The 25,871-nt window shown below is 38.1% G+C and overlaps 1 protein-coding gene across 2 annotated transcripts in view; it reads right to left on the reverse strand.

The window, feature by feature from the left end:
• The window catches only part of KYNU (kynureninase), a 109,051-nt gene that overhangs the window by 23,621 nt on the left and 59,559 nt on the right, over positions 1-25,871 (reverse strand). The window contains exons 9-11 of one of the 2 annotated variants that reach the window (XR_010068931.1): positions 14,290-14,388; positions 13,701-13,774; positions 7,895-8,013 (exon numbers count right to left, since the gene is read on the reverse strand). Coding sequence is in view for 1 of the 2 variants with exons in the window: in XM_063318399.1 (XP_063174469.1) it covers positions 13,701-13,774; positions 14,290-14,388 (173 nt within the window). In the remaining variant the exon portion in view is untranslated. The remainder of the gene's footprint in view (positions 1-7,894; positions 8,014-13,700; positions 13,775-14,289; positions 14,389-25,871) is intronic. The other variant, XM_063318399.1, reaches the window with a different exon arrangement.

A 25,871-nucleotide genomic window follows, 5' to 3' on the forward strand; every position in this document is an offset into this window, starting at 1 on the left:
AGTGCAAGGAACGCGTTGCCAGAGACAACCGTTCGTTAGAATCTCTGTTGAAACCTGCATCCGTCGACCTCCAGTCTGCTCCTGCATCAGCGCCTTCAACCGACAAGACCACAAACTGAGCCAGTCCATACCACCGAAGACTTAGAGCCTGTTGCTGAGCCCTTCCTACACCGGACAATGTACTCTGCACTGCCTTGCTGCATTCCTCAGCCGAGCCTCGTCTGCCACTTCGCTGCATTCCTCAGCCAAGTCTTGCTCTGCCGCTTCACTGCATTCTTCAGTTGAGTCTTGTCCTCTTGCCTTGCTGCATTCTCCAGCTGAGTCTTGTTCTGCCGCTTCACTGCGTTCTTCAGTCATGTCTTGTCCTGTCGCCTTGCTGTATTCTTCAGCCAAGTCTTGTCCTGCCACTTCACTGTGTTCCTCAGCCGAATACTGTCCTGCCACCTTGCCATATTCTGCAGCCGAGCCTTGCCTTGCCGCCTTGTCGCGATCTATACCAGAGTCTCGCCTCATCGCCTTGCCGCGTTCTGCAGCTGAACCTAGCCTTGTCCAGTTTCTGCGTGCTACAACAGAACTCTACCCATCGAGGCTCCAGAACTCTACAGTCAAGATCTGTTCTACCTTCTTGCCAGGGTGGAAATGATGGATGAAAAATACTCTTGCCACTTGAATAATGTTTTAACTGGTGTAAATAGTTATAAATCTTGCAAATAAAACATTAAAATACCTCCTCCTAGTTGATTCATATTCAGAACACAACAGCAACTGCCCCATTTAGCAACCCTCTGGAGATGAGGTTGGCCCCAACCTGCAGGCTTTTCAAAAGGCCCTAAAGACCTGGCTCTGGGCCTGGGGTCCCGAGTGTGTGAGGTTATGTGGATGATTGTTGGTTTGCTCAACTGCTGTGTATTTTAATTTTTTTATAGGTATCTGTTTTTAATTTTATTATTGTCTTTCACCCAGAGTTGCTGTTGAGATGGGCAGCTATATAAATCAAATCAAATCAAATCAAATCAAATCAGAGCATGGAAACAAGCAACTGGCTGAATAGAGATTGGAGCAATTGAGAGCCATGACACTGAAATCTTTCCCATTACTACTTGTCACCGATGGTTGTTGTTAAACAGTTTACTCCTGTTTGGTTGATTTATCCTAAAGACTTTCTTGTAAACTTCTCAATATATAACAATTCTTTCCCTTACATTGCTCCAACACTGGTTATCTGTAAAACTGCCTTCTCCCATATTCATCTGCCTGTCTGATCAGATCGAACAGGGTAACTCCCTTAAGGCCCCTTCTATCCAAGAATGCCATCTGACAGGACCTAGGAAATGGGCATTTTCAATCACTATGCCCCTATTTCAGAACTTCCTTAAGGAGATCTGGTGCACCTCTTTCCTCCTGAGTTTCAGAAGAGCAGTTAAGACCTGACTTTTCCATCTAGCTCAGGATTTTTTTTAAAAAAAATCCTTTTTGCTATTGAGAGTTTCATTATTATTTTAAAAAAATATATTTTATTGAGGTTTTTAAAAATGTTTCCCATTGTTAGCTATTCAGAGCTTTCGAGGATAAGCAATATACAAATATAATATATATACACACACACACACACATGATACATAATTACCTCAGTATCTTTAATAAAGAGTATTTAGCTCTGGCAGAATTCTTATTTTTAATGGATTTCAAACTCTTATTACTATATTAGGTGAACAGAAAAGAAAAAAGAGAAAAAGCATTAGTTATGGATCCTTCCAAATGACCACTAAACAAATACCCCTTTTTAGAAGCAGAATTAATGTCTTGCCATGTGCATCATATATCTTTTCTTTATACTGAAAGAGTTGTTTCCTTCCTATGAGGAAAACACATTTTTTTGTGTATGGATTGTAGCCATTATGGGCCCTGATGCTTCTTCTGTTTTTGTTTTTTTAAGGATAAAAATATATTTGAATCATTGCGGTTAACATTCCTATCAAACTAAATTTGGAGAACCTGGTCTTCTTTAAACTTTGAGCATTTGCACCTATAGCCTTAATTACTATCAACCTTGTTTCATTTGAATTCAGCTGAAATTCATTCTTCCCTTATCATATTTGCCCCAAACATTGTCCCATTTCTAAACTCTTTCTGTAATTATGTTTCCCTAAGCCCTCCAGGTTCAGAATTAATCTCACCAGATGTGATTCACTGGTTCTTCCTATATCAAAATAAATATTTTAGTTTTCTATCTAGCACCTGGAACTTAAGAGTGTATCCCCATCAGCATTTCATAACCGCCCAGAGTCCCTCTTTTGGGGGAGATGGGTGGTAATTAAATTTGAATAATAAATAAATAAATTTCTAAATCAGAGAGCCAGTGCAGTATAATGGTTACAGTGTTGGATTATGATTGGTTCAATGCCAGGTTCATATCCATCCTCAGCCATGGAAGCTTCCTGGGTGACTTTGAGCCAGTCACTCTCTCTCAACCCAATGTTCCTCACAGGGATCCTGTTCTTATGGGGAGAGAATGCCATTTACACTGCCTTGAGCTTCTGAATAAAAGTAGGATACAAATCCAATAAATACATATAATTCCATAGGTGTTGAATTTCTGTGGTGACCTTGGTATCCTATTATTCTACTGAAGAAAGTTACCTATTGATGAATATGGTTCAACATTCTGCAGTTATTCATTCCATATCAGAGGCATTTTATTATTATTTTTGAATAACTGTCCTGGAAAATTAATATTGGCATATATGGTTTTCTACCATCCCACAGTGCTCACAAAACAATCTCAGAAGGTTTGAACTGGCCTTAATTTCCAAAATGAGTTTCCTAACTGACTGAAAGGGCCTGATTTCTCCAAATGCAACCCAAGAGTCTGTTTTAAGGTTAGAGTAAAAATTATTAGTGGCATCCCCCATTTTCTCACAAGTGATCCTAAGAGTTGTAAAACAAAATCAAGGATTTAAATATATGAATATTGAGAACATGTATGGCCTGTACCTTTGGAATGATGTAAAGCTAATGTGACTATTTTAAAAAGCAGGACAAATGATATTAGAGACAAAGATTGCATCCCAATTTATCCTGATAAGACTTAGTAAGCTTTAGCACCTTTTATTTGTGAGAAGAATAGGGATTCATATTGATACCTTGATAGCAAATGTTGTAATTTAATACATTTCAGATGAATTACTTTCCTTAAATATCAATATGAAAGAGGAATTTTCTAAAAATCTATATGGGCAAGGGGAAATGTTACCCACATATTGGGCACAGGGTGAAAACAACTGATTAAATAATTTAAATGACAATAGAAAGATCACAAGGGTATGAATTTAATTATTCCTTTAAGAGATCACGAAAAGGAAAAGAAATGAAATCATGTTCCCAGTTGATACATTGGAATGAACCTGTCTGGCCACTGGGTGTCATCCTTGATTCAAATGATGATTAAAGGCTTTCCAGACACAGCATATCATTGGCAACTTCTATAGCAGTTAAATTCTACTCTATTTGTTTGTATGGCATAGTGCAAAATGTTCTGCATTTAAATCGGCTACAAAACGGAATACTGTGACACAGACATATTCAGTTTTGTCTCAGTGCTTTATCGAGTGACCTGATGATGTGGGTGGAAAACAAAAAGAAACAGGTGACAAGGATCTGATTGCTAGGAACTAATATGACAAATCTGAAGACTGATCTTCTAGTCCTAAATAAACACTACATAGGCTAATATGGAAGATTGCACATTCCCAACTATAAACCATTTTAACTCCGTTTTTTTTTATACTTGACTTTTTTTTTTTTTTGCAGTAAGCTCTCTGATATATTGAGACTGCATAATGCAGGTTATATAACTTTGATGGGACTATAACATTGCTCTTTATGTGAACAATTGTACTTTACGGGTTGAATTCTGACATATCTATGAATGGAAGGTTGTTCCCCTTCACAAACCCAGAACCAAAAAAACAAAAAAGGCCTTGCACTGGAAGAATGGAACAGTGATGATTTTTGTTAATGTTGTAAATCCCAAGATCATCTCTCACATTGTTCCAAAGCATTCCCTCAATTTGCTATTAAACAGCATAAGGAAGCTGGAACCTGCAAAAAAGATGGTCACACTTCTTCCTCTATTACCCACAGAACTCTAAGGTAAAGGTAAAGGTTTCCCTTGACGTAAAGTCCAGTCGTGTCCGACTCTAGGGGACGGTGCTCATCTCCGTTTCAAAGCCTTGGAGCCGGCGTTGTCATAGACACTTCCGGGTCATGTGGCCAGCATGACGACTCGGAACGCCGTTACCTTCCCGCCGAAGCGGTACCAATTAATCTACTCACATTTGCATGTTTTCGAACTGCTTGGTGTGCAGAAGCTGGGACGAGCAACGGGAGCTCACCCCGCCGCGCGGTTTCGAACCGCCGACCTTCCGATCGACAGCTCAGCGGTTTAACCCGCAGCGCCACCGAAATCTGGATTCAGCCCTTTGTATTTCATTATGGTTTTATGTTTATATGACCCAGTTTTTGTTTTTTAAAGAATGCACGTGCAGTATGTACAATTCTGTGAATGGTATTATTGTACTTTTAGAAAACATGAGAAAAATTCCTTGTTTCTCTGGTTGGAAGCTGTATATAGTGACAAACTTTTACTTCATCTGCCAAATTCTCTCAGGATTATACAGTCAGAAGGGCTACCTTACAACATATTCTCCATGGAGTATTGTAAGTATCACAAGAGCAGGACTGAAAAGCTGCTCTTATATTAAGCTATAAGAATGTGTCATGCAAAATACAGTGTATCTGGAGACTTCACTGGGAGGTGGCATGAGCAAATTTCAGAGGCTATCCTAGAAATTATGTTTCATACAATTCATGTCATGAATGTTTAGACTACCATGTAAATACTACAATCCAACATCACAGGTTAGTAGAGCACAGGGAATTCTCTCCTAATTTTTTTATTTATTTCAGGGGATTATATTTCAGATACGAGCATATCCTGGCTAATAAACTGAAGAAAATCACTGACTAATTCTTGAACACTCTAAGTCATGGCTTGGATTACACATTTCACTCCATCTATTGTGATAGAGCCAGGATGGAGCAGAATCTTCCCCTTATTATCCTCTTGGTCTTTATATCACAGCGTTAAACCACAATGATAATACACAGTCAACATGATCAAAGGAAATATTTCTGTGTTTGTACGTTAGACCCACACATGGATAAATAACACATACAAGTTTTACAAATTGACAATATGAATTCGGAATAAGCAAAGACTTCTTTCCTTTCTTGCATACTTGTCTATTTAAAGGATCGATTATTGTGGAAGGCTGATCCGGAGCCATTAGGAACTGAGCAAAAATTTGGGTGAGGGAAATTAAGTTCATATGGCTTAGGGATTTCTGGAAAAAAGGGAGCACATTGCAGCCTTATCCATTACTGAAATGTGCAGTTATCAATAACTGTCAGCATTTTATAAGACCTCCTTTACTGAGATCTTGCAAACAGTAACATTACTGCATGTCATCAGCATACTGAAAGGCTACACTATTGCTGGGACCTACCAGCAGGAGAAGGTAATTCTCATGGGTGCAAACTGTTGCTCTTCAGCAGGAAGACTGCATTCAGAAATGGGCACACTTAATTATTCTTCACTGTCCTTGGATGCATATCAAAGCAACAAATTCTAAACTCATATCCTCATGTAATTCATAATAACAATTAAAAAGAATCTAAGAACATCAAACTCAAAAAAATTGGCAGCATTTTTGCTATTAATCATGTGTGAAAAATAGGTTTTTTTTAATCTGATTGTTGTCTTCTTCCTCCGAAAGAAAATCTGAGATGTTACCCTGCCAGAGTACTTTTATATGCATTACCAAATTATACATAACGCTAAAGAACAGTAGTGGCTATTGTTGTGCATATTGTAAGGCAATGACCATTTAACTGACATTGCTGGCATTCTACAAGAAGCCAGTTAGCCTGTGTTACTTCTCCCCTTATTATTATTTCTTTAATTCAAGTGTTGGGTATAATGGGGCACTAAATGCTATTTGTGTATTTCTGCAGAAATACAATCGCAGTGTATTCTATAATGTAGTATATAAATCTGTATATAAGCTCAGAGGTAATGTAATGTAACTCAGAGAGCCAGTTTGGCATAGTGGTGAAGGCACCAGGCTAGAAACCAAAAGGCGGTGAGTTCTAGTCCTGCCTTGGGCACAAACTGACCTTGGGCCAGCCACTCTCTCTCAGCCCTAGGAAGGAGGCAAAGGCAAACCACTTATGAAAAACCTTGCCAAGAAAACTGCAGGGATTTGTCCAGGCAGTCTCTGAGAACTGGACACGATTGAATGGATTAAAAAAAAAAAGTTAACTTTATGGAATATAATCATGGCAACCAAGTGACATGAATTGGCAAAGAAAAAAAAAGGAAGAATTAAAAGGAAAATCAAAATCAGAACTGTGTCTAGACCATTGTGAGTAATATTATCCATCCAGACAGCAAGGGAATTACAGTATATCTAACACAATACATCTTGTATCATAATACTATTTTTCCAAAAACTGTCTCAGATCTTTCTATTCCAGTAATATTAACATGACTGCTAGAAATTCCTTAATATACTGTTATTAAATATTTACAAGTATTAACATACTTTAATTATGGAATCATGTATCAACTCTCAATGTACGTAATTGTACTAAAAGGAGTTTTATGCAGCAAACTCCCATCAAATCACATTTCATTTTCAAGGATTATAAATTCTTTAATGATATGGATCTTTGTCTGATGGTTCCAAGCTCTGATCCTGAATATCACTGAAATGAAAACATCCTAATTTTACAAAGCAATTAGCCAAAGAGTTCTCTCTGACTGCGTTCACTTACTAGACACATCTATAGATGCTGTCCAAAAGTATAAATTTTAAAAAGGTATGTAGGAGAAAGCAGAATCCCCAAAGTTCAACAGAATCTGAAATCTTCTAAGCAAAGCTGAAAATTTGGGATGGTCTTTCTTCAAAATCTTTGTCTTGAAGAAAGAAATGTGCATCTGTTCCTTATTCTTACACAAATCTTCCTTTCTTCCCTCAAGTTTGACCTTCAGAAGAGAGTGTTCTATCTTCCTATCAATAGAGATATACGGTCTTCTTTATGTGAAAATAAAATGTTTGTTTTTATAAATCTACTATTTATAAATATATATTTATATTTTTATTTTTATTTTTACAAATACAGCACATTCATGGGATTTCTGAATAGAAGAATTCGTCTTGTAACTTAATACTGGATTTATTCTATCAAAAGACATGAAAATTCACATCTCTATCTCCTCACTATATTTATGAACATTCACTTTTATTTTACATTTTCTGCTTAAACACTTTTGAAAGCACAGTGCTGTCCCTGTTATCCTCTACGCTGTATGACTCCAATGTAGTAAATAGTAGAAAATAAGATTATTCCATAGCCAAATCTCACCATTCTGTCACTATTAAGGCTTTTTCTTCTTCCATGTTTAAATTTGTGAAGGTTCTACATTTGTGCTTATCTGGACTGGAACATACATCTAGCACGATGTTTAACAGCTGGAATGGAGACTCTATGATAAACTGATGCCTTATGGGAAAAGTCATTCAAAAATTATGTCTACCGATGGGTGGTTCCTGAAGCTATAGCAGTTGGGGGCAGAGTGAAAAGCAACTAGAATCCCACTCTTTCTGTCATTCTGATGTTTAACTCTGCCTCACTGCCTGTGACTTTGCTACCCTTTTCACTCTCTGTATGTTTCACATTCACACAGACACTGGGAGTGAAGGACAATAATAGGAAATGTTACTCCTGAACAAGGGTTTAGAGGAAATGTAGATGCTAGTGTGTCTCTCACCATAACCATTGGTGCCTGGTTGTGTGCAGATTTATCACGTCAGGTGGGTGACTTCTTAAATTCCATCACACTAGACCACAACAACCTCAAGCCAGCAGACTGGCTTTATCCCTTTTGTTCTACAAAACAAAGAATTATTTCTGTTGCTTGCCCAAACTGTACTATCAATGCCTTTTCTTCCCATACCCATTTTACCCTTGTAATTTAAAATATGAACATGATATCACAGTTATATCATACATATTTGAGAAAGTTGTGCTTCTAACACTGACTTTTAGGAACACCATCATGATGAGAAAAAGGTTAGTTATTGTTACACTGCATGGTTGTTATCAGAGTTGTAATCTTAACAAATCAGGTCCCATTAAAACAAGAAGGAATATTTAAGGAACAGTGGAAGGCAAGTACTGGGGATAGGCTATCTTACCTCCTGTTTGGACTAATGCCCCCCCCCAAAAAAAAAGTCTATATAGGAGGATAGGGAAAGAGGTCCTCTTGATCAGGTATTGGAAGCTACTGCCCTTTCACTCAAGCCAGCTGAATATCAAGCTAATCCTTAAGGATCCAGTAGGAAAACATCTGTTTAGCACTGTACTGTATGCAGGCAGTCCTCACTTACTGACAATTCATTCAGCAACTGTTCAAAGTTGTGACAGCACTGAAGTAGAGGTACTTATGACTAGTCCTTGACAGGCCATCGCAGTGCCCCTATGTAATTGTGATTCGGGCACTTGGCAACCAGCTCACACTTAACAACAGTTGCAGTGTTTGGTGGTCACATGATCGCCATTTGCAACCTTCCCTCAGCCTCCTGCGTTCACACGCACCCGCACCCTCCTTCCCTTGGCCTCCATGTGCTTTGGCCCACCCGTGCCCTCCTTCACTTGGCCTCCCTGCGCTCATATGCACCCACCCCCTCCTTCCCTTGGCCTTCCTGTGCTTGCGCTGCACTGCAGCACCCCTCTTCAACTCACGTGCAGCCTGTGTCAAGCCTCCCAGGGCCTTCTCACCCCCTGCAGCACCAACACTCCATACCTGGGACTCCCACCACTTCCCACTTAATGACCCATGCATCTTGGGGTTCTGAAGGCAACTGGGATTGCCTGGATTGCTGTTGCTAAGTGATATGGTCACGTAACATTGCACTTTACGACTGCATCGCTTAGCGATGGCAATCCTGGTCCCGATTGTAGACTATCTGCCAACAGGCTGATAATAGAGAAAAGCCCTAGATGCAGAGGAATATAGAGGGCTGTTATACTGTTCTTATTTCCTGGACCTTCCATATTTTACTTGTATGTAAATAGGATGACATTTCCTTCCATGAAAGAAAGCACAATAAAATCTACTTAAGCACAGAAAACATGTAACCGTGCAAGGATGCCATATGATCTTTGCTATTTTGTTGTTGTTTGTTTCAAGGTACCCACAAAACTACAGACAAATATACAGGATTGCATTCTTACATTTCATATGCATAGCACCATGCACAACCAAATGATGTCTTAACCAACAAGATTTAATACAAACAACAATGGCTTGCTTATACACATTTCTCTGTAAACTTACTCAGCAATAAGCCACACTGTGCTCAGTGGTGATTCTTCCCTAGAAAGTGTGGGGATAGTTGGTATTGAATTAATTAAAATAGACTTTTATAAAAATTATGAATCTGTACTCCTCTGTACATAGACTATATTCAAAGATTATGGTGATGGTGATTAACCTATGAAGTGGTCTGGGCTGAGAGCAATTCACCAAAATCAAAGAACTCCATGATCAAGGGGGGAATTGAATCTGGATTTCCCTGGTCCTAGTCCTGTTTCTGCTATTTATGTAGAATAAGGGATATAAACTTCAGCAAAGGATCGTTACCTTGTCGTGGTGCTGGAGCTTGAGCACCTCAATGATGCCATGAGCTAAACCGTGAAGGGCCACCCAATACGGGAAGGTCATGACAGAGAGGTCAGACTAAATGTGATCCCTGCGGAAGGTAATGGCAACCCACCCCAGTATTCTTGCCGTCAAAACTAAATGGATCAGTACAACCAGAGATATGTCGGTGTGCCATCGGAAGATGAGACCTCCAGGTCGGAAGATGGTCAAAATGCTACTGGGGAGGAACAGAGGATGAGTTCAACTAGCCCCAGACGTGATGACGCAGCTAGCTCAAAGCCGAAAGGATGGCTAGCAGCCGACGGTGCTGGTGGTGAACGGCGAATCCCATGTTCTAAGGATCAACACACCATTGGAACCTGGAATGTAAGATCTATGAGCCAGGGCAAATTGGATGTGGTTATTAGTGAGATGTCAAGATTAAAGATAGACATTCTGGGCGTCAGTGAACTGAAATGAACTGGAATGGGCCACTTCACATCAAATGACCACCAGATCTACTACTGTGGACAAGAGGACCATAGAAGAAATGGAGTAGCCTTCATAATTAATAGTAAAGTGGCTAAAGCAGTGCTTGGATACAATCCAAAAAACGATAGAATGATCTCAATTCGAATTCAGGGCAAGCCATCTAACATCACAGTGATCCAAATATACGCCCCAACCACAGATGCTGAAGAAGCTGAAGTAGAGCAGTTCTATGAGGATCTGCAGCACCTACTGGATGACACGCCTAAAAGAGATGTTATTTTCATCACGGGAGACTGGAATGCTAAGGTGGGCAGTCAAATGACACCTGGAATTACAGGTAAGCATGGGCTGGGAGAACAAAACGAAGCAGGACATAGGCTGATAGAATTTTGCCAAGACAACTCAATGTGCATAACAAACACTCTCTTCCAGCAACCTAACAGACGGCTTTATACATGGACTTCCCCAGATGGACAACACCGAAATCAGATTGACTACATCCTTTGCAGCCAAAGGTGGCGGACATCTATACAGTCTGTAAAAACAAGACCTGGAGCTGACTGTAGTTCAGATCACGAACTTCTTCTTGCACAATTTAGGATCAGACTAAAGAGATTAGGGAAGACCCACAGATCAGCTAGATATGAGCTCACTAATATTCCTAAGGAATATGCAATGGAGGTGAACAATCGATTTAAGGGACTGGACATAGTAGATAGGGTCCCGGAAGAACTATGGACAGAAGTCCGCAACATTGTTCAAGAGGCGGCAAGAAAATACATCCCAAAGAAAGAGAAAACCAAGAAGGCAAAGTGGCTGTCTGCTGAGACACTAGAAGTAGCCCAAGAAAGAAGGAAAGCAAAAGGCAACAGTGATAGGGGAAGATATGCCCAATTAAATGCAAAATTCCAGAGGTTAGCCAGAAGAGATAAGGAATTATTTTTAAACAAGCAAGGCACGGAAGTGGAAGAAGACAATAGAATAGGAAGGACAAGAGACCTCTTCCAGAAAATTAGAAACATCGGAGGTAAATTCCAGGCAAAAATGGGTATGATCAAAAACAAAGATGGCAAGGACCTAACAGAAGAAGAAGAGATCAAGAAAAGGTGGCAAGAATATACAGAAGACCTGTATAGGAAGGATAACAATATCGGGGATGATGGTGTGGTCAGTGAGCTAGAGCCAGACATCCTGAAGAGTGAGGTTGAATGGGCCTTAAGAAGCATTGCTAATAACAAGGCAGCAGGAGACGACGGCATCCCAGCTGAACTGTTCGAAATCTTGCAAGATGATGCTGTCAAGGTAATACATGCTATATGCCAGCAAATTTGGAAAACACAAGAATGGCCATCAGATTGGAAAAAATCAACTTATATCCCCATACCAAAAAAGGGAAACACTAAAGAATGTTCAAACTATCGAATGGTGGCACTCATTTCACATGCCACTAAGGTAATGATCAAGATCCTGCAAGGTAGACTTCAGCAATTCATGGAGCGAGAATTGCCAGATGTACAAGCTGGGTTTAGAAAAGGCAGAGGAACTAGGGACCAAATTGCCAATATCTGATGGATAATGGAAAAAGCCAGGGAGTTTCAGAAAAACATCTATTTCTGTTTTATTGACTATTCTAAAGCCTTTGACTGTGTGGACCATAACAAATTGTGGCAAGTTCTTAGTGGTATGGGGATACCAAGTCATCTTGTCTGCCTCCTGAAGAATCTGTATAACGACCAAGTAGCAACAGTAAGAACAGACCACGGAACAACGGACTGGTTTAAGATTGGGAAAGGAGTACGGCAGGACTGTATACTCTCACCCTACCTATTCAACTTGTATGCAGAACACATCATGCGACATGCTGGGCTTGAGGAATCCAAGGCTGGAGTTAAAATTGCTGGAAGAAACATTAACAATCTCAGATATGCAGATGATACCACTTTGATGGCTGAAAGCAAAGAGGAACTGAGGAGCCTTATGATGAAGGTGAAAGAAGAAAGTGCAAAAGCTGGCTTGCAGCTAAACCTCAAAAAAACCAAGATTATGGCAACCAGCTTGATTGATAACTGGCAAATAGAGGGAGAAAATGTAGAGGCAGTGAAAGACTTTGTATTTCTAGGTGCAAAGATTACTGCAGATGCTGACTGCAGTCAGGAAATCAGAAGACGCTTAATCCTTGGGAGAAGAGCAATGACAAATCTCGATCAAATAGTTAAGAGCAGAGACATCACACTGACAACAAAGGTCCGCATAGTTAAAGCAATCGTGTTCCCCGTAGTAACATATGGCTGCGAGAGCTGGACCATAAGGAAGGCTGAGAGAAGGAAGATTGATGCTTTTGAACTGTGGTGTTGGAGGAAAATTCTGAGAGTGCCTTGGACTGCAAGAAGATCCAACCAGTCCATCCTCCAAGGATATAAAGCCAGACTGCTCACTTGAGGGAATGATATTAAAGGCAAAACTGAAATACTTTGGCCACATAATGAGAAAACAGGACACCCTGGAGAAGATGCTGATGCTAGGGAGAGTGGAGGGCAAAAGGAAGAGGGGCCGACCAAGGGCAAGGTGGATGGATGATATTCTAGAGGTGACGGACCCCCCCCCCCTGCGGGAGCTGGGGGTGTTGACGACTGACAGGAAGCTCTGGCATGGGCTGGTCCGTGAAGTCACAAAGAGTTAGAAGCGACTAAATGAATAAACAACAACAACAACAAAGGGATATAAAAGAAATGTGCAGAGGAGAAGAGGTTGAACTTATATTAAGCACATGGGGCTACTGGTGTCTCTCTCTTTATGTTAAAATAGCTCACACATGTTCAAAATGGTATGATCTTCCTGCAACTTAAAAGTGATCAGAACTTATTTGAATGCTTGAGCATCACATCATATTACATTGTCATAGGATCATTCCAAAAAGTCCTACAAATAAGGAAGATAGTTTATGAAGAACTGGTTTCAGTCAGACTTCCCTTCCTGCCAGATCATTCAAAGTTTACTCCCTGCAAGTACAATGATCTTGCAAGGAAGAAGCCTAGATCTTCACTCATATCTTTCTGCTCTGTGGAACTTAGAGCAATATTGTGATTGTGTAATGTTTTGTAATCACTTGACTATTTCAGGAAATGCTGCTGTTTTAAACTTGTGGAAAGACAGTCTTTTACTACTGTGAATATTTATTTATTTATTTATTTTTATTTTTAGGGTTAGGGTTACTAACCCTAACTCTAACCCTAAAGTAATTCTTCCACTCTTCATGAAAGAGGAAGAAAAATATGCCTCCTTCAGAGCATCAATGGTTTCTGGAAAATAGCCCTTGTTTTATTTGCAATCATAACCCATGCAAATCTGTGATTTATATTTATCAACATTATCATAAGTAGAGACCAGACGAGTTCAGCAAATATTAAGATTAAAATATATTGTCTAGGAGTATACTTACGCTGGTTTCATAGACTTGGAATGTTTCTCATGAATATAAGCACCAGCTAGACCCCCAGCTCCAGAATTCAGGTACTGTAAGATGGAATTCCTCATTTAAATATCCTCTTGATTTCATTAGGCAGAGAAAGCAAGGCAACATTTTCTCTCTTTTGGAAAGTACAGTCAGACTATGATGTACAGGTAACACAAGTAACTATGAATCTACAAGACAGAGGGCCCTTAAAAACATAGCCATCACTTAAATGTCTAGCTTTTTCTTACTTTGAGAAAGAGCATTTACAATTGTTCCTTTAGTTGCAGCTGTGTAAATTAGAATTTTTGTTTCATATTAATTTATAGAACATTCTCAGTCTTTTCTTGGAATATTACTGCTATTTTTCTTATCCATTTTTACTGGTAATAATCATTTTACCTAAATTCATTTTAAATCCTACTTAAAATGTAAAATACACTGAGAGCAGTGTGGAATAAATAATGGGCTGTCCTCTTCGACATTTAACCAACTGATCCATGTTGGCTCTGAGGCTGTGCAAGAGCAGCTGAAATTAATTATTACTCATTCTTTGGAGTGATAAATATATGCTCACCTTGTAAGAACACCAGCAAGCGAAGTCAACTCCCCACTCATGCAAATGTAATTCTACGTTGCCAACAGCATGGGCCAGGTCAAATCCAACAAAGCAACCCTTTCGGATAAATAAATAGTATCATGTTTCTTTTCATTTTTTTAATGAATATTTTTATAAACATACTTTACACCTTTTACACAACTGTTAAGGACAAAACTATTTAAAAACAGACATATTCACCTGGATGCCTTGAACTTAGAAACAGAAGAGGTAATGGGTCAGGTTGTAAGAACGTTTCAAACAATAATTCAAACTAAAACAATTTCCAGTTCTGTGGCAGAAGCAGGCTCTTTGTGGGCAAGAAGAGGAGAGACAGGCAGGAGTCTGTCAGTAGAACTAATTTTGGAGGTCAGTAGAACTCCCTCTGACTTTGGTTGATAAAGAAACACTCTCTCTATGCCTTTGCTTTAGATCAGGGCTCCCCAAAGTGGTCACTATCAACCCCCCCCAAGGGTCCATGGGGCTAGTCCTTGTTCTTGTTGTTCTTATTACTATTTGTAGTACTATTAGTTAAATTGGTATTTATTAAATTATTTTCATAAAATAAATGTTTGGGGGTCGATGAACAATCTGAAACTTCATGAAGGGGTTGTCATGAGCACTGATGGTGAGCAGGAGGGGGCCCCTATCCAGGGGGGAAAACGCATGCATAGTAGCGAGAATTTGAGCTGTCATTCAAAGAGACACAGAACAGACCCGCCTTGACTTTTGGGGGTTTATCTGTATGGGTTTTCTCACGCTTCTTCAGTTTGTTAGGATTTTCTGACTAATGTAGCAGTAATAAAACACTAGAGACCTATTCCTCGTCTCGGTGTGGTTCCTGCTTGTTAGGACAGGGGTTGATTTGCTGAAGAGTTTGGTGACCTCTCCTTTAGATAAAGATGAAGAGATCTCTATGGGGTATTGGGAGTGATTCTTACACTTTAGTGAAATAATTTAAATAGTAAAGAAAATGCATGGAAAATCACATAAAAGCAGCCAAGGAGAAAGTTACATTAGTCACTAGAAGTGAGGCTGTGCATAGCATTTGAAAGAGGCACTCCCACAAAGTACATTAGCACCAGCGAAGCATTCCTTGTTGAAGCTTTAAAGATGCTGTGTCTGCTGGAAAGCTCATGCAGTTGCTTTGAAGGCATCCCTGGTTGTCTGAGCATGCATGTCTATGGAGAGACCACCCTCCCACAGGACCATCAGGACAGTGGCTGTGCATGCGGATGCAGGCAGAAACAACAAGGGACAGCCCTTGAGATTAGAAATGAGATTGTAGGCATTAGTAGCTGCTCATATTCCTTGCCCAATTGTATAATGAAACCATAACAAAACAATTAGATGAAGAGAAAATTACATCTTTCCTAGCAATACAATCAACAGAAATTTTGGCATAGTCTTTATGAGAACTATCCATCCGCATAACCAAGATAAAGTCACCTGCCAAACGTTACACCTTATTCCTCTCTGCTTTTCATGCCGAGAATGAAAGCAAAGAATAAAAAGTAGAGCTCCTGCTAAGTCCTCCTCCATATCGGTGAGTTCCATTCAAATACGTACCTTAAAATCCACACATCACTAGGGCACGGTTTTTCTCCAGAACAAAAAGAGTAGCTATGGGAATGACATTTGATACTCCAAGAAGACACAACTGTGTATTTATTAAGAGTAAAATGACTGACAGAAAAGCTCAAAAATGGTGATTTTAGGCCAATTAAAATCAGAAATCCTCAATAATTTGTAAAAGATTTGGCTTATCTGAACAAAATATGTGGAATTTGGGGGGCTGTTGAGAAAAATTACTTTTCAAGATAAAAATCAGGTTGTTTGCAAAACAATACAGGTTACTTATCTTTGTGTGTGCCCGATTTTAATGGATCCTAAGAACCTGTGTTTCTCTCTATTTCTGAAATAATTCCTGTATTTCTATATTGTGAAAACATTTCCATCCAAAATTGGAAGTAAATGAAGAGATGTGTTTTAAAAAAGTACTAAAAAAATTAGATTGGTATATCTTTTTCTACAGAACTCTATAGATATTTTAATTGTGAAACTGAAAGTCCACGTAAGACACAAGCTATGGTTTATATATACAAATTACCACTTGATGGCAGTATGTTTAAATATAAAATGGTAGCAGAAAAATAAAGTACTGCAAAATACAGTACATTTTTTTGTATGGACTGCACACTGAAGAATATTTTACATATTTTTAAAAGCCTTTATAAGTATGGTGGGAGGATGAACAGCAAGGGCATAAATTCTCACATCTTTTATCCAATATGAACACAAAGACTTAGGAAACTTTGGCTTGTGTTTTTCTCCATCTAAATTATTAAAGCAGTATTTCAATACATTAACTCTACTTGGCTATATCTAACTCTCTGAAAATAATTGCATTTATAAGTGCAACATACTAATTCTAATGAAGCCACTAATGAGGCTGCCAGCATATAAAGCCCTTTCAGGGTGAAAGGACAAACTTGCAGACTGTTAAGTTTCAAAATAAGGCTGAAAATGATAGAATAGATCTGTCTGTCTGTCTGTCTATATATATACACATGTGCGCGCGCACACACACACACACACAGACATACAGAAAAAATTAAGACAGTGCTGTGCTACTAATAGATTTTTAGCCAGGATTCTTTGTCATCAATGGAATGGCAATTGTTTCCAAGTTAGAGGTGTCTCACAGAGGTCTTGCAGTGATTTTCGGCCCCTTTTTCCTTTTCTTTTGGGGGAGGGGCTTTGTGGATATTAGGGTAGGGAACACTGAATGCTGAATGTCCCAAGTTGTAATGGTATGTGGGAATGACCTTGGGAGATGGGGGGAAGAGATGCTGCCTAGGGAATGATCAGATGAGGGGGAGGGGGTCCCTGCAGCTGCATGATAGACAGAAAAAGAAATGCAGAAAGGAACTTCCCCAACTTATCACACTATAAAAAGAGATGGCGGGAGAGTTGTACCATCAGAATTACAAGATTCTGTTAATGTAGCCTTACAATAAAGTAGAATTAGCTCATGCGGTCCTGTTTCCTGTCTGGTCTATCTGGGAAGGCTGACACAAATGCTTCATATGTTCCCATTCTCATCCTTATTTTTGCATTTTTTAACAAAAAACCTTGCTGCTAAAATTTGGCCTTAAATCCTCAGCAGTGCAATTTTGGGCTGCTTTGGTGGCTACAGGTGAACTTCTGTGTGGTTCTATCCTTAAATTTGGCTTGGTATTAATTAGAGTCATAACTAGTAAGAGGCACTTCCTAATGTTGACCTTGCATTAAAATGAAAGCATTCAGAATGTATCATAAGAATTTTTAACAATGGGGGAAACCTCAAGATTAACAATATTATTTGGCAACAGAGAAGAGGCAAAAAAAGAATAATAGCTCATGTAGAACACATACGACAATCACTAGGAAAAGAAATCCATAATAAATTTAATATAGTCCATGTCTGGATTAAATTGAGCAGGGCTATTTGTTAAATATTTTGGGGAAAGAAGAACATCACAATTTCTACTCTAATAAACCTATTTGGCAAAGTAAATAAACTAGTTGTTCATCTCTATATCTATAAATTGTTTACAATTTACTGAGAAAATATTCCTGAGAGATATGAGAGGAAGGAAGGAAGGAAGGAAGGAAGGAAGGAAGGAAGGAAGGAAGGAAGGAAGGAAGGAAGGAAGGAAGGAAGGAAGATAAATGGCGATGAAGAATAAGATGGGATAAATCAACAAGAAGAAAACATTGCCTTGATTTCTGAACCTATAGCATGACTTCCTGTAAAGCAACCCTACACAACTTACTCATCAGGGAAAACAGAGTGCACAACAAAAGCAGGACAATTGGACGGTGATGGGTTGTGTTTACATGTTATATTTGAAACCAAACCAGTTGCATAATAAATTCATGCCATGCCATGCCTAGTGAATGAGATCTGACCAGAAAGTATATACTTCTGAGTTATACAGTAAAGATGGAGAAATAGTTTGAGATGATTTTTCAAGCTTATTTAGTTCATTTAATATTTAACAGAGAAGCTATCTATGTGTAGGCTCTGCTGCACTGGAAAGAAACTCAAGAAATTGATTTGAAAAAATAAAAAAGAAAGTAAGTAGCTTAATTAACAAATATCTGCTAATGAGTTTCCTTGATATTCCTTAAATCCTTCGGTGTAAGACTCAGTAGGGTCTGGGGCTTCTGTACCATATACTCACATGTTGACAAGTTTATAAGAGGAGTCCTCCTCCTCCTCCTCCTCTCTTATTCCTGGACAGGTTCAGCAATCAGGGATAATGTACAAGGAAATAACTTTTGTATATTCCAGCTCTCACTTAGAGATATATATGAGGGACATTTACTTCCTCGAGGTTGGCCACTTTGTTTTTATAATACTACATGCCTCTAGAATATATAATGCATAAAGTTATGCATAAAGCAAAGGAAGAATAAACAAAACTCTGTGTTCCAAGCAAAGGATAGAACAGCCTTAGCCAGAACATTCTGTTGGAACATTTTGAGTTGGTTGTGTTCTGACTCAAAATACATGCATACCTATCCTTCTATCCCCTTTTCAGATAAGTAATATTATGTAAAGCACAGAAAACAAATGAGAAATAATAAACCGAAGAGATTGCTACCATGAGATAGATAGTAGAAAAGGAAACAAGCTGAATCTAGTTTATGACATCACTGTTCACTCCTCTCCATGCCCTACTATCTTTGCAAACCATCCTTCTACGACATTGTTTCATACATTACCTTTTGCTTTTTAAACTTACCATTTCTCTTTTTTGGGAGATCATATCCATGTGATTCAACCACAACTTCCTTGGTTTTCCCCTACTCTTCACTCATTCATTCTTCCTTCATATATTGGTTTTGAGACTTAATCCTCATTCATTCCTCATTCAATTGATCACATATTTTCTCTAAATCAACAAATTGGAATTCTTCTTAACAAACTTAAAAAAAATAATTCCTCTGCAGTCTTGGCATTCACACTTGTTACTTTTCCCTTTGCACAGAAAAACAATAATCACATTCTTCTAAGTGTCAAGCACAGATCTTCACACAAACCTTAGAACAAGTCATACAACCATTCAATAAGCAGACCACTTCCATATTTTAATAATAATTCTAGCCTTTTGGCTGTAATAAATGATTTAACAATTCCCCAAGTACATATCTCCAACTTAGTCTTTTAATATTTTCACATTTATGATACCCTTTTCATTATTTTTTCTTCTGCACTAACATTTATAGTATTTGTTTCAATTCCACTTTTTGATATATCATTATTATTCTCATACAAATCTCTATGGTATTCCTTCCAGTCCAATATGTTATATCATTTTTATTTTTAGTTCCATTCACTCAACGGGAGGCTCCTTGATTAGACCTCTTTATCCACTTTTAAAATGTATTTTTTTAGTTTCCACCAAAATCACTCTCACTTTTCTATGCCTTTTAATCTTAACCATTCCTTACTCTCTTTGACTTATTCTTTGCCACTATCTTTTTCTCTCCTATACACGTTATGCAATATCTCTCTTACCCTCCCTTTTGCATTTTATGTGCATTTTGTCCAAGCACCTTTTTTATTATTATTTCCTATTCGCATTAACTCCACATCCTTCTACTGCACTGTGGAACATAAGACTTTTCATCTGTTCCAAGCAGCTTCCATATCCTCTTGCTTTGCATCTACTTTCCATTCATTCCATTGAAAGAGCAAATTATCTTCTAATATATTCTCATACAGCACAAATACTTTCTCTTATTGCTGTTTTCAAATTTCAATCTAATTTCTTTTACTTCTTTTGTTGAAAAGGTAGCCAAGAAGATGATTTTTTTTAAAAAAAAAAAATCTCCATACTGAACAATGGAAATAATAATTAAATATACTTTTTCAGCAAATGCTTTCAAAAGTGGCCATAGAACTGAGCCCAACAAAGAAACAACAAACATGAATCTATTTAAATTCAGCTCATAAAAAATATAAACAGTAAAAAGCATATTTTTTTCTGGCTACTACTTAAGACTGTTTTTTAATTCACATAGAGAGCACATCATTCTTTCATCTGGTGATCTGTCTGCAAAGCACAATAAGTAAAACAAAGCAACATAGTTTTTGCATTTGGCAGCCTGAAAGCTCAACATCACAACCACACTATCTGTAATGCACATGCAGTACGCACTTCTGCATTTCCCAGAAAAAAGAAAGCATTGCACATACGTAACATAAAATGACAAGTTTACAGCCTATGAACTCCTACTTCCCTATAGGAAAAAAAATCAGAAAAAGCAATGAGCTTACTTTCCAATTATCATTTGTTTAACCAAGACCTTTTGCACACTGCTGCCTTAAGCTGCCTGACCACTGTTTGTAAACCAGCTGGAAATGAAACTGGGTTAAAAAAAATCTCTTTCCAGATTTCAGCCACTTTCACCTCTTTGGTCATGGTGATGGTCTCATGTTCTGTTCAGTCTGTACGTACAGAGTTCCCAATGGATGGATTCCTCAGCTTCTTATCCCTCCCACCAGGAGAGCAAGCACCAGTTGCTTTCGTTTCTGTGGATGTGTCATTGAGGATATGTGATTTCTATTGATGGCTTTTCTTTTCTTTTTTTATTTGCATGATCCTTCTTCCGTTGACTTTCCTCTGGGACACCTTCTCCTTGTTGGGGAGGGAGGGAAGGAATGATGGAAGGAGCTGGCAGAAGTTTTATCAACTTCCTTTCACCATTCCATCAGATAAGTTGTAAAGAGAAGCAGGGGGAAATGAAACAAACAAACAAATAAAAACAGTCTTTTATAATTACACATATCAAAAAACAAAAACAAACAGTTAAAACCCCAATCGGCCTTTCAGTTCTCTGGCAAATTTGTTTAAGGAAAAAAAAAGCAGAAGGCAGTGACCAATACTGGGGAGATGGAGCATTCCACTTGGGGAGATGGAGCACAATAGCCAAATGGTTTGTCTGAATGACATGAAGCATAGCAGAACCAGGCAGCAAAATTTACTTAAGAATTACTCAAGAATAGACATGTGTTGGATATCCAGCTCATTATTAACCAAGCTTATAGATGTTATAAGATTTTAATCCAATAAATGTTAGGGCCACATAGAGGAACCCCTGAATTGAAAAAGCAGAGACCAATCTATCATTATTTCCAGAAGATATTAATTTGAAATGTTAACAAGAATTAAAGAGCTTCTTCCAAACCAATTTGATCTGTGATGTTTCTTTATCCACAGTATGAGATTTCAGTAAAGCATTTATGTTTTGTTTATTTCTTTGACATCAAATAGAAAGAAAGTGATAACCTTTTTACTTCTAACATTCTTAATCTTTAGTTCCTTCAAATAATGTTGAACTTTATTTCTTTTTGTTGTTTCTTTGTCCCTTCTCACAAAATTCTTCAAAACTTTAACAAGCTTCTTTGTAAATCCAATACAGTATAGGAAATTTATCCAGTTCACTCTCTTGGTTTGTTGTTTGTACAACCCTTTTAATTATTAAGACATCAGGCTGGGTTTTTTTGTATATCCAGGGTAGCATCTTTTCCCATGTCATTCAGACACAGACTATCTAGAGAGGCAGACACTTTTAAAATTAACTTCTGGGTCAATTGTTCAAAAGTATCCTTCAATATGTCCAATGTTAAAATATTTTGCTTCATTCTGTAATTGGAAGTCAAGTTAAGAGATTTTCTCTTTTAATTGTAATCTGTAGTTCCCTCTAGTTCCTTCTAGTGTCTAATTTTTAAACTCTTATTATGTTTCAAAACAAAAGCATTTTCCCATGGGAAGAATTCTTTATAATTAATTCCAAAATCTTATTTGAAATTTATCTGGTTCCTTAGTCTGTTTGTAACTTTCTAAAATCAAAGTTTTAGTTTAATCACCCATTTAATGTTTATTTTAAAAAAAAGTTCTTAAACTTGTAGTTAAAACTTCTTTTGCTAAGGATTGAAGAAAACTCACCCAGTGCTATAAAACGTATCGATCCAAAGACTCCTAACAGCTGAAAAGCAGTTAATAAGCAATTTCTGAAAGTGAAGTAAGAGAATGTAGTGTCCTTTCAAAGGCACCAACTGCAGTTTGAGCATGATGGTTCTTCCCTGTCTCTCAGAGCTCTAAACCCACCAGAGACCGCTGTCTTGCAGTCTCCTCACGAGGAACAGTTGTCTGGGTGATCTCAAGTCCTCTCCTTGTCTGGAGAGGAATTATCGAAGAGCTGGTCTACTTGCAGGCTCTTCATTCTGCCATGGTTGTCAGCTCCTTTTTTTGTGGAGCCGTCTTCAGTCTACCATTTCTTCCCCAGAAGTCCAAACCTTTGATTTTTCTCAAGGCACTGTAATGGTTTGTGTTTAGGATACATAAACTAGGTAAGCAAAATCAGAACCACCTTAAAGCAGAAAAAAAAGGCCTTAAAAACATTACAGAAGGAACAAAACATCATCCTTCCAGCAGGCAAAGACAGAAGTACAGTCATCAGTGATAGAACACAATACATTCACAAAACTAAAGTACTTCTGAATGACTAAAATAAAATAAAATAAAATAAAATAAAATAAAATAAAATAAAATACACCTTCTTAAACACAAATCCAATACAGAAACTAGATAATAAATAAATAAATAAAAACCCTCAATGATCTAGCCGAGAGAGGACAAATTATGAAAGAAGAACAATGGTGTATGAAAACTTTGTAGCCATCTTCCCACACTTTTATGAAAGTACACAAACCAGACATACCACTCTGTGTTGCTATCAGTGATTCCACAATACAACATAGCCAAAGAACTTAGCAAAATGTTTGGAAATCTCATAGATGGGAGTGAACATGTTATTAATTCACTATTACAGGGCCTTGAGAAAATCAAAGGCTTAATGACTGAGGAAGATATGCATTTGGTTTATGATTAAATTTAATATAATTTTTAAAGTGCTTTTTTATAAAAAAAAAAGAGCAACCATCTAAGTGTAAATTTTCCTAATCAATGCAATGATATTTAGTTTTGTTATTGCACTTAGAATGCATCCTTTCCTTTCTCCACTTGATTTTTTAAAAAGCGTATTTAGATAGATGAAACAGGTATACCCAATACCTTCTGAAATTCTGTTGACCTCTTGATAAGAAAACTTAATTAACTGTTGTTCTTTCTGATCCCTGAGGTTAAAACAAATCCCAGAAATATGTCCAGAGAGCTTGTCTTTTTAGTAAATTCCCCAAGGCTGGGTCACTGAAAATGAGTTACCTCATGGAGGTGATATAGTCAGTAATCTACCTGTTTCCTGTTCAATTGCTAAGCTGAATATGGATGGTGTCAGCATCACCAGGAGTTCACATAGCAGTCTGGTTGAAGAAAAAATACAGCAATAGAAGAGGTGATTGAGCTGAGGAAAAAGCAGCTACTGAGCCACTTGCCGATGAAATATATCATGGGTCTTTTCCTACAGGGACACAGCTAAAGTGCAGACATGGGTGACAATTTCTGAAGTATTAAAATGAATGCATAACGTCGGTGGTTTAGATTATGCTGAAGAAGTTTTGCACGAGTATGTACAGTGGTTGCTCTGGTATGTACATGGTCACTACAATTATTTTTAAAAAGTGACAGATTAGTTTTCATGTGAAATACCGTACTCAACAACAGAAAAAAGATTTGTTGTGACATCGTCACCAAAAGCTAATGGTTACTGCTAGCGTCTGTAAGCTCCACTGAAAAATTCAAAAAAACTCATTCACCCTGAAAGCTGAGTCTAAAAGGAATACATGTTTCCAATCATTTCACAGAGAGCTTAAAAACAAAGAACTTACAGAAAGGAAACTGGGTAAGTAATAACAAAAATCGTACAAATTAATGTAAAAGAAGGCTTATTTGGAGGAAATTTAATTATATATATATATATATAAATCAATCAATCAGAGTACTAGGAATCTATCCTTTTGTAGGAGTGATGGTTGAGGTTGAAGTGGGGTGGCAGAAGAACCATGTTATTGGATTCCCTTCTCTGATCCTAGATATATTTCTGCCTCAAAGGAAAGAAACCAATATATCTGACATCCCTATATACCACATAGAATGGTACTTTTGATGCACTTTTTATATGCATAACTTTCCAAGTTCTTTCCCTAGTACTTCCAGGAAGGGATGTGAAAGGCTGTTGCCTGGAAGACAGCCCTGAGACTAGCCAATGGTGTGACATCACAGAAGGAGTAATTGTGCACAAAAAAACAGAAATATATATTTGGAGCATGTGATCACTTATGTATTTCTTGAAAGGATCAAAACCACTAGTTAGGCATGGTTCAGTATTCAAGAGAAATGCAGTCTATTTTCAAAACTGTTTCTGAAGGTTTATGCTGGAGTTGGGAAAATAACTTCTTCAAAGTACAAGAGCTGGTCCTGTATCGGGTAAGTAATTTTTAGCTATGAACTACACAACTGAATTAAAAGACATATTAGGGAACTATGCTCTACCATTACCTAAGGCTCCATGACGTTTTCATTTCTCATCTCAATTCCTTTCTATTCCTACTGCAATGTTTGAGTTTGTAACTTATTCTTTTCAGAGGATAGGGAAAAAGTTTATCCATAAATTTTAAACTGAAAATTTCGATAGTAGATCAAAATAACAGAGTATATAAAAAAAAATTAAATTGTGGTTGCACAGTAACATATACTGTCAGAAGGGTGCCATCCTGCCATAAACTGCCCACTGCCAGGCTGCCCCAGCACAGCGCTGAAACAAAAGCACCTGTCGACCCACTGACGGAAATCAACAGCAGGAAGAAGCAGGCACGTGAAACGCGGCAGACCGCATGGTGCCATCCTGCCATAAAGTGCCCGCCGCTGGGCCACCACAGCATAGCGCCAAAAGAGAAGCACTCATCAGCCCATCAATAGAAATCAGCGACAGGAACGGGCAGACATGAGAAATGCGGCAGACCAGCCTTTGTGGATTCATCAACACTCAGACATGTTAATCCAGCAACCTGGACAGGCAAAAGCGCACGATCGCACTGTCAGGGAATTAGCATGGAGAGGTGCAAGATGGGGAAGGAAGCAGGGTGCCAGAGACTTTGGTGGGAGGGGGGACGAATGTACTTATACTGTCACTTGTGAATCACTAAGTTACTCGAATCTTTGATGTGCTTTGAGTCACTTGCCCAATAAAGACTCTTTCATATTCCTAAGCGGTTTGTGTTAAGAGTACTGATTCGTTGGGTTTAGAACTGGAGCCATGACACATATTCTGACTTTTACCTGCTTGTAAATGAACACTTATAGTAACTTAAAGACCACAGATAAGAATTGGAATACAATAAAAGAGTAACACAGAGACCAAGAACTTTCCAATACTACTTTGCCTCCCGCACCTGCACAATATAAGAATACTGATACTTTTATTGTTTATTTGCAATATTTCCATTATTCACATGAAAATACTGTAACCATATTAATCTTATAGTTTATATTATAGTACCTATCCTAGATAGAATAAACGTATTTTAGCTTTATCACAAATGAAAA

Source organism: Candoia aspera, chromosome 1, assembly GCF_035149785.1.
Source record: "Candoia aspera isolate rCanAsp1 chromosome 1, rCanAsp1.hap2, whole genome shotgun sequence".
Lineage (NCBI taxonomy): Eukaryota > Metazoa > Chordata > Lepidosauria > Squamata > Boidae > Candoia > Candoia aspera.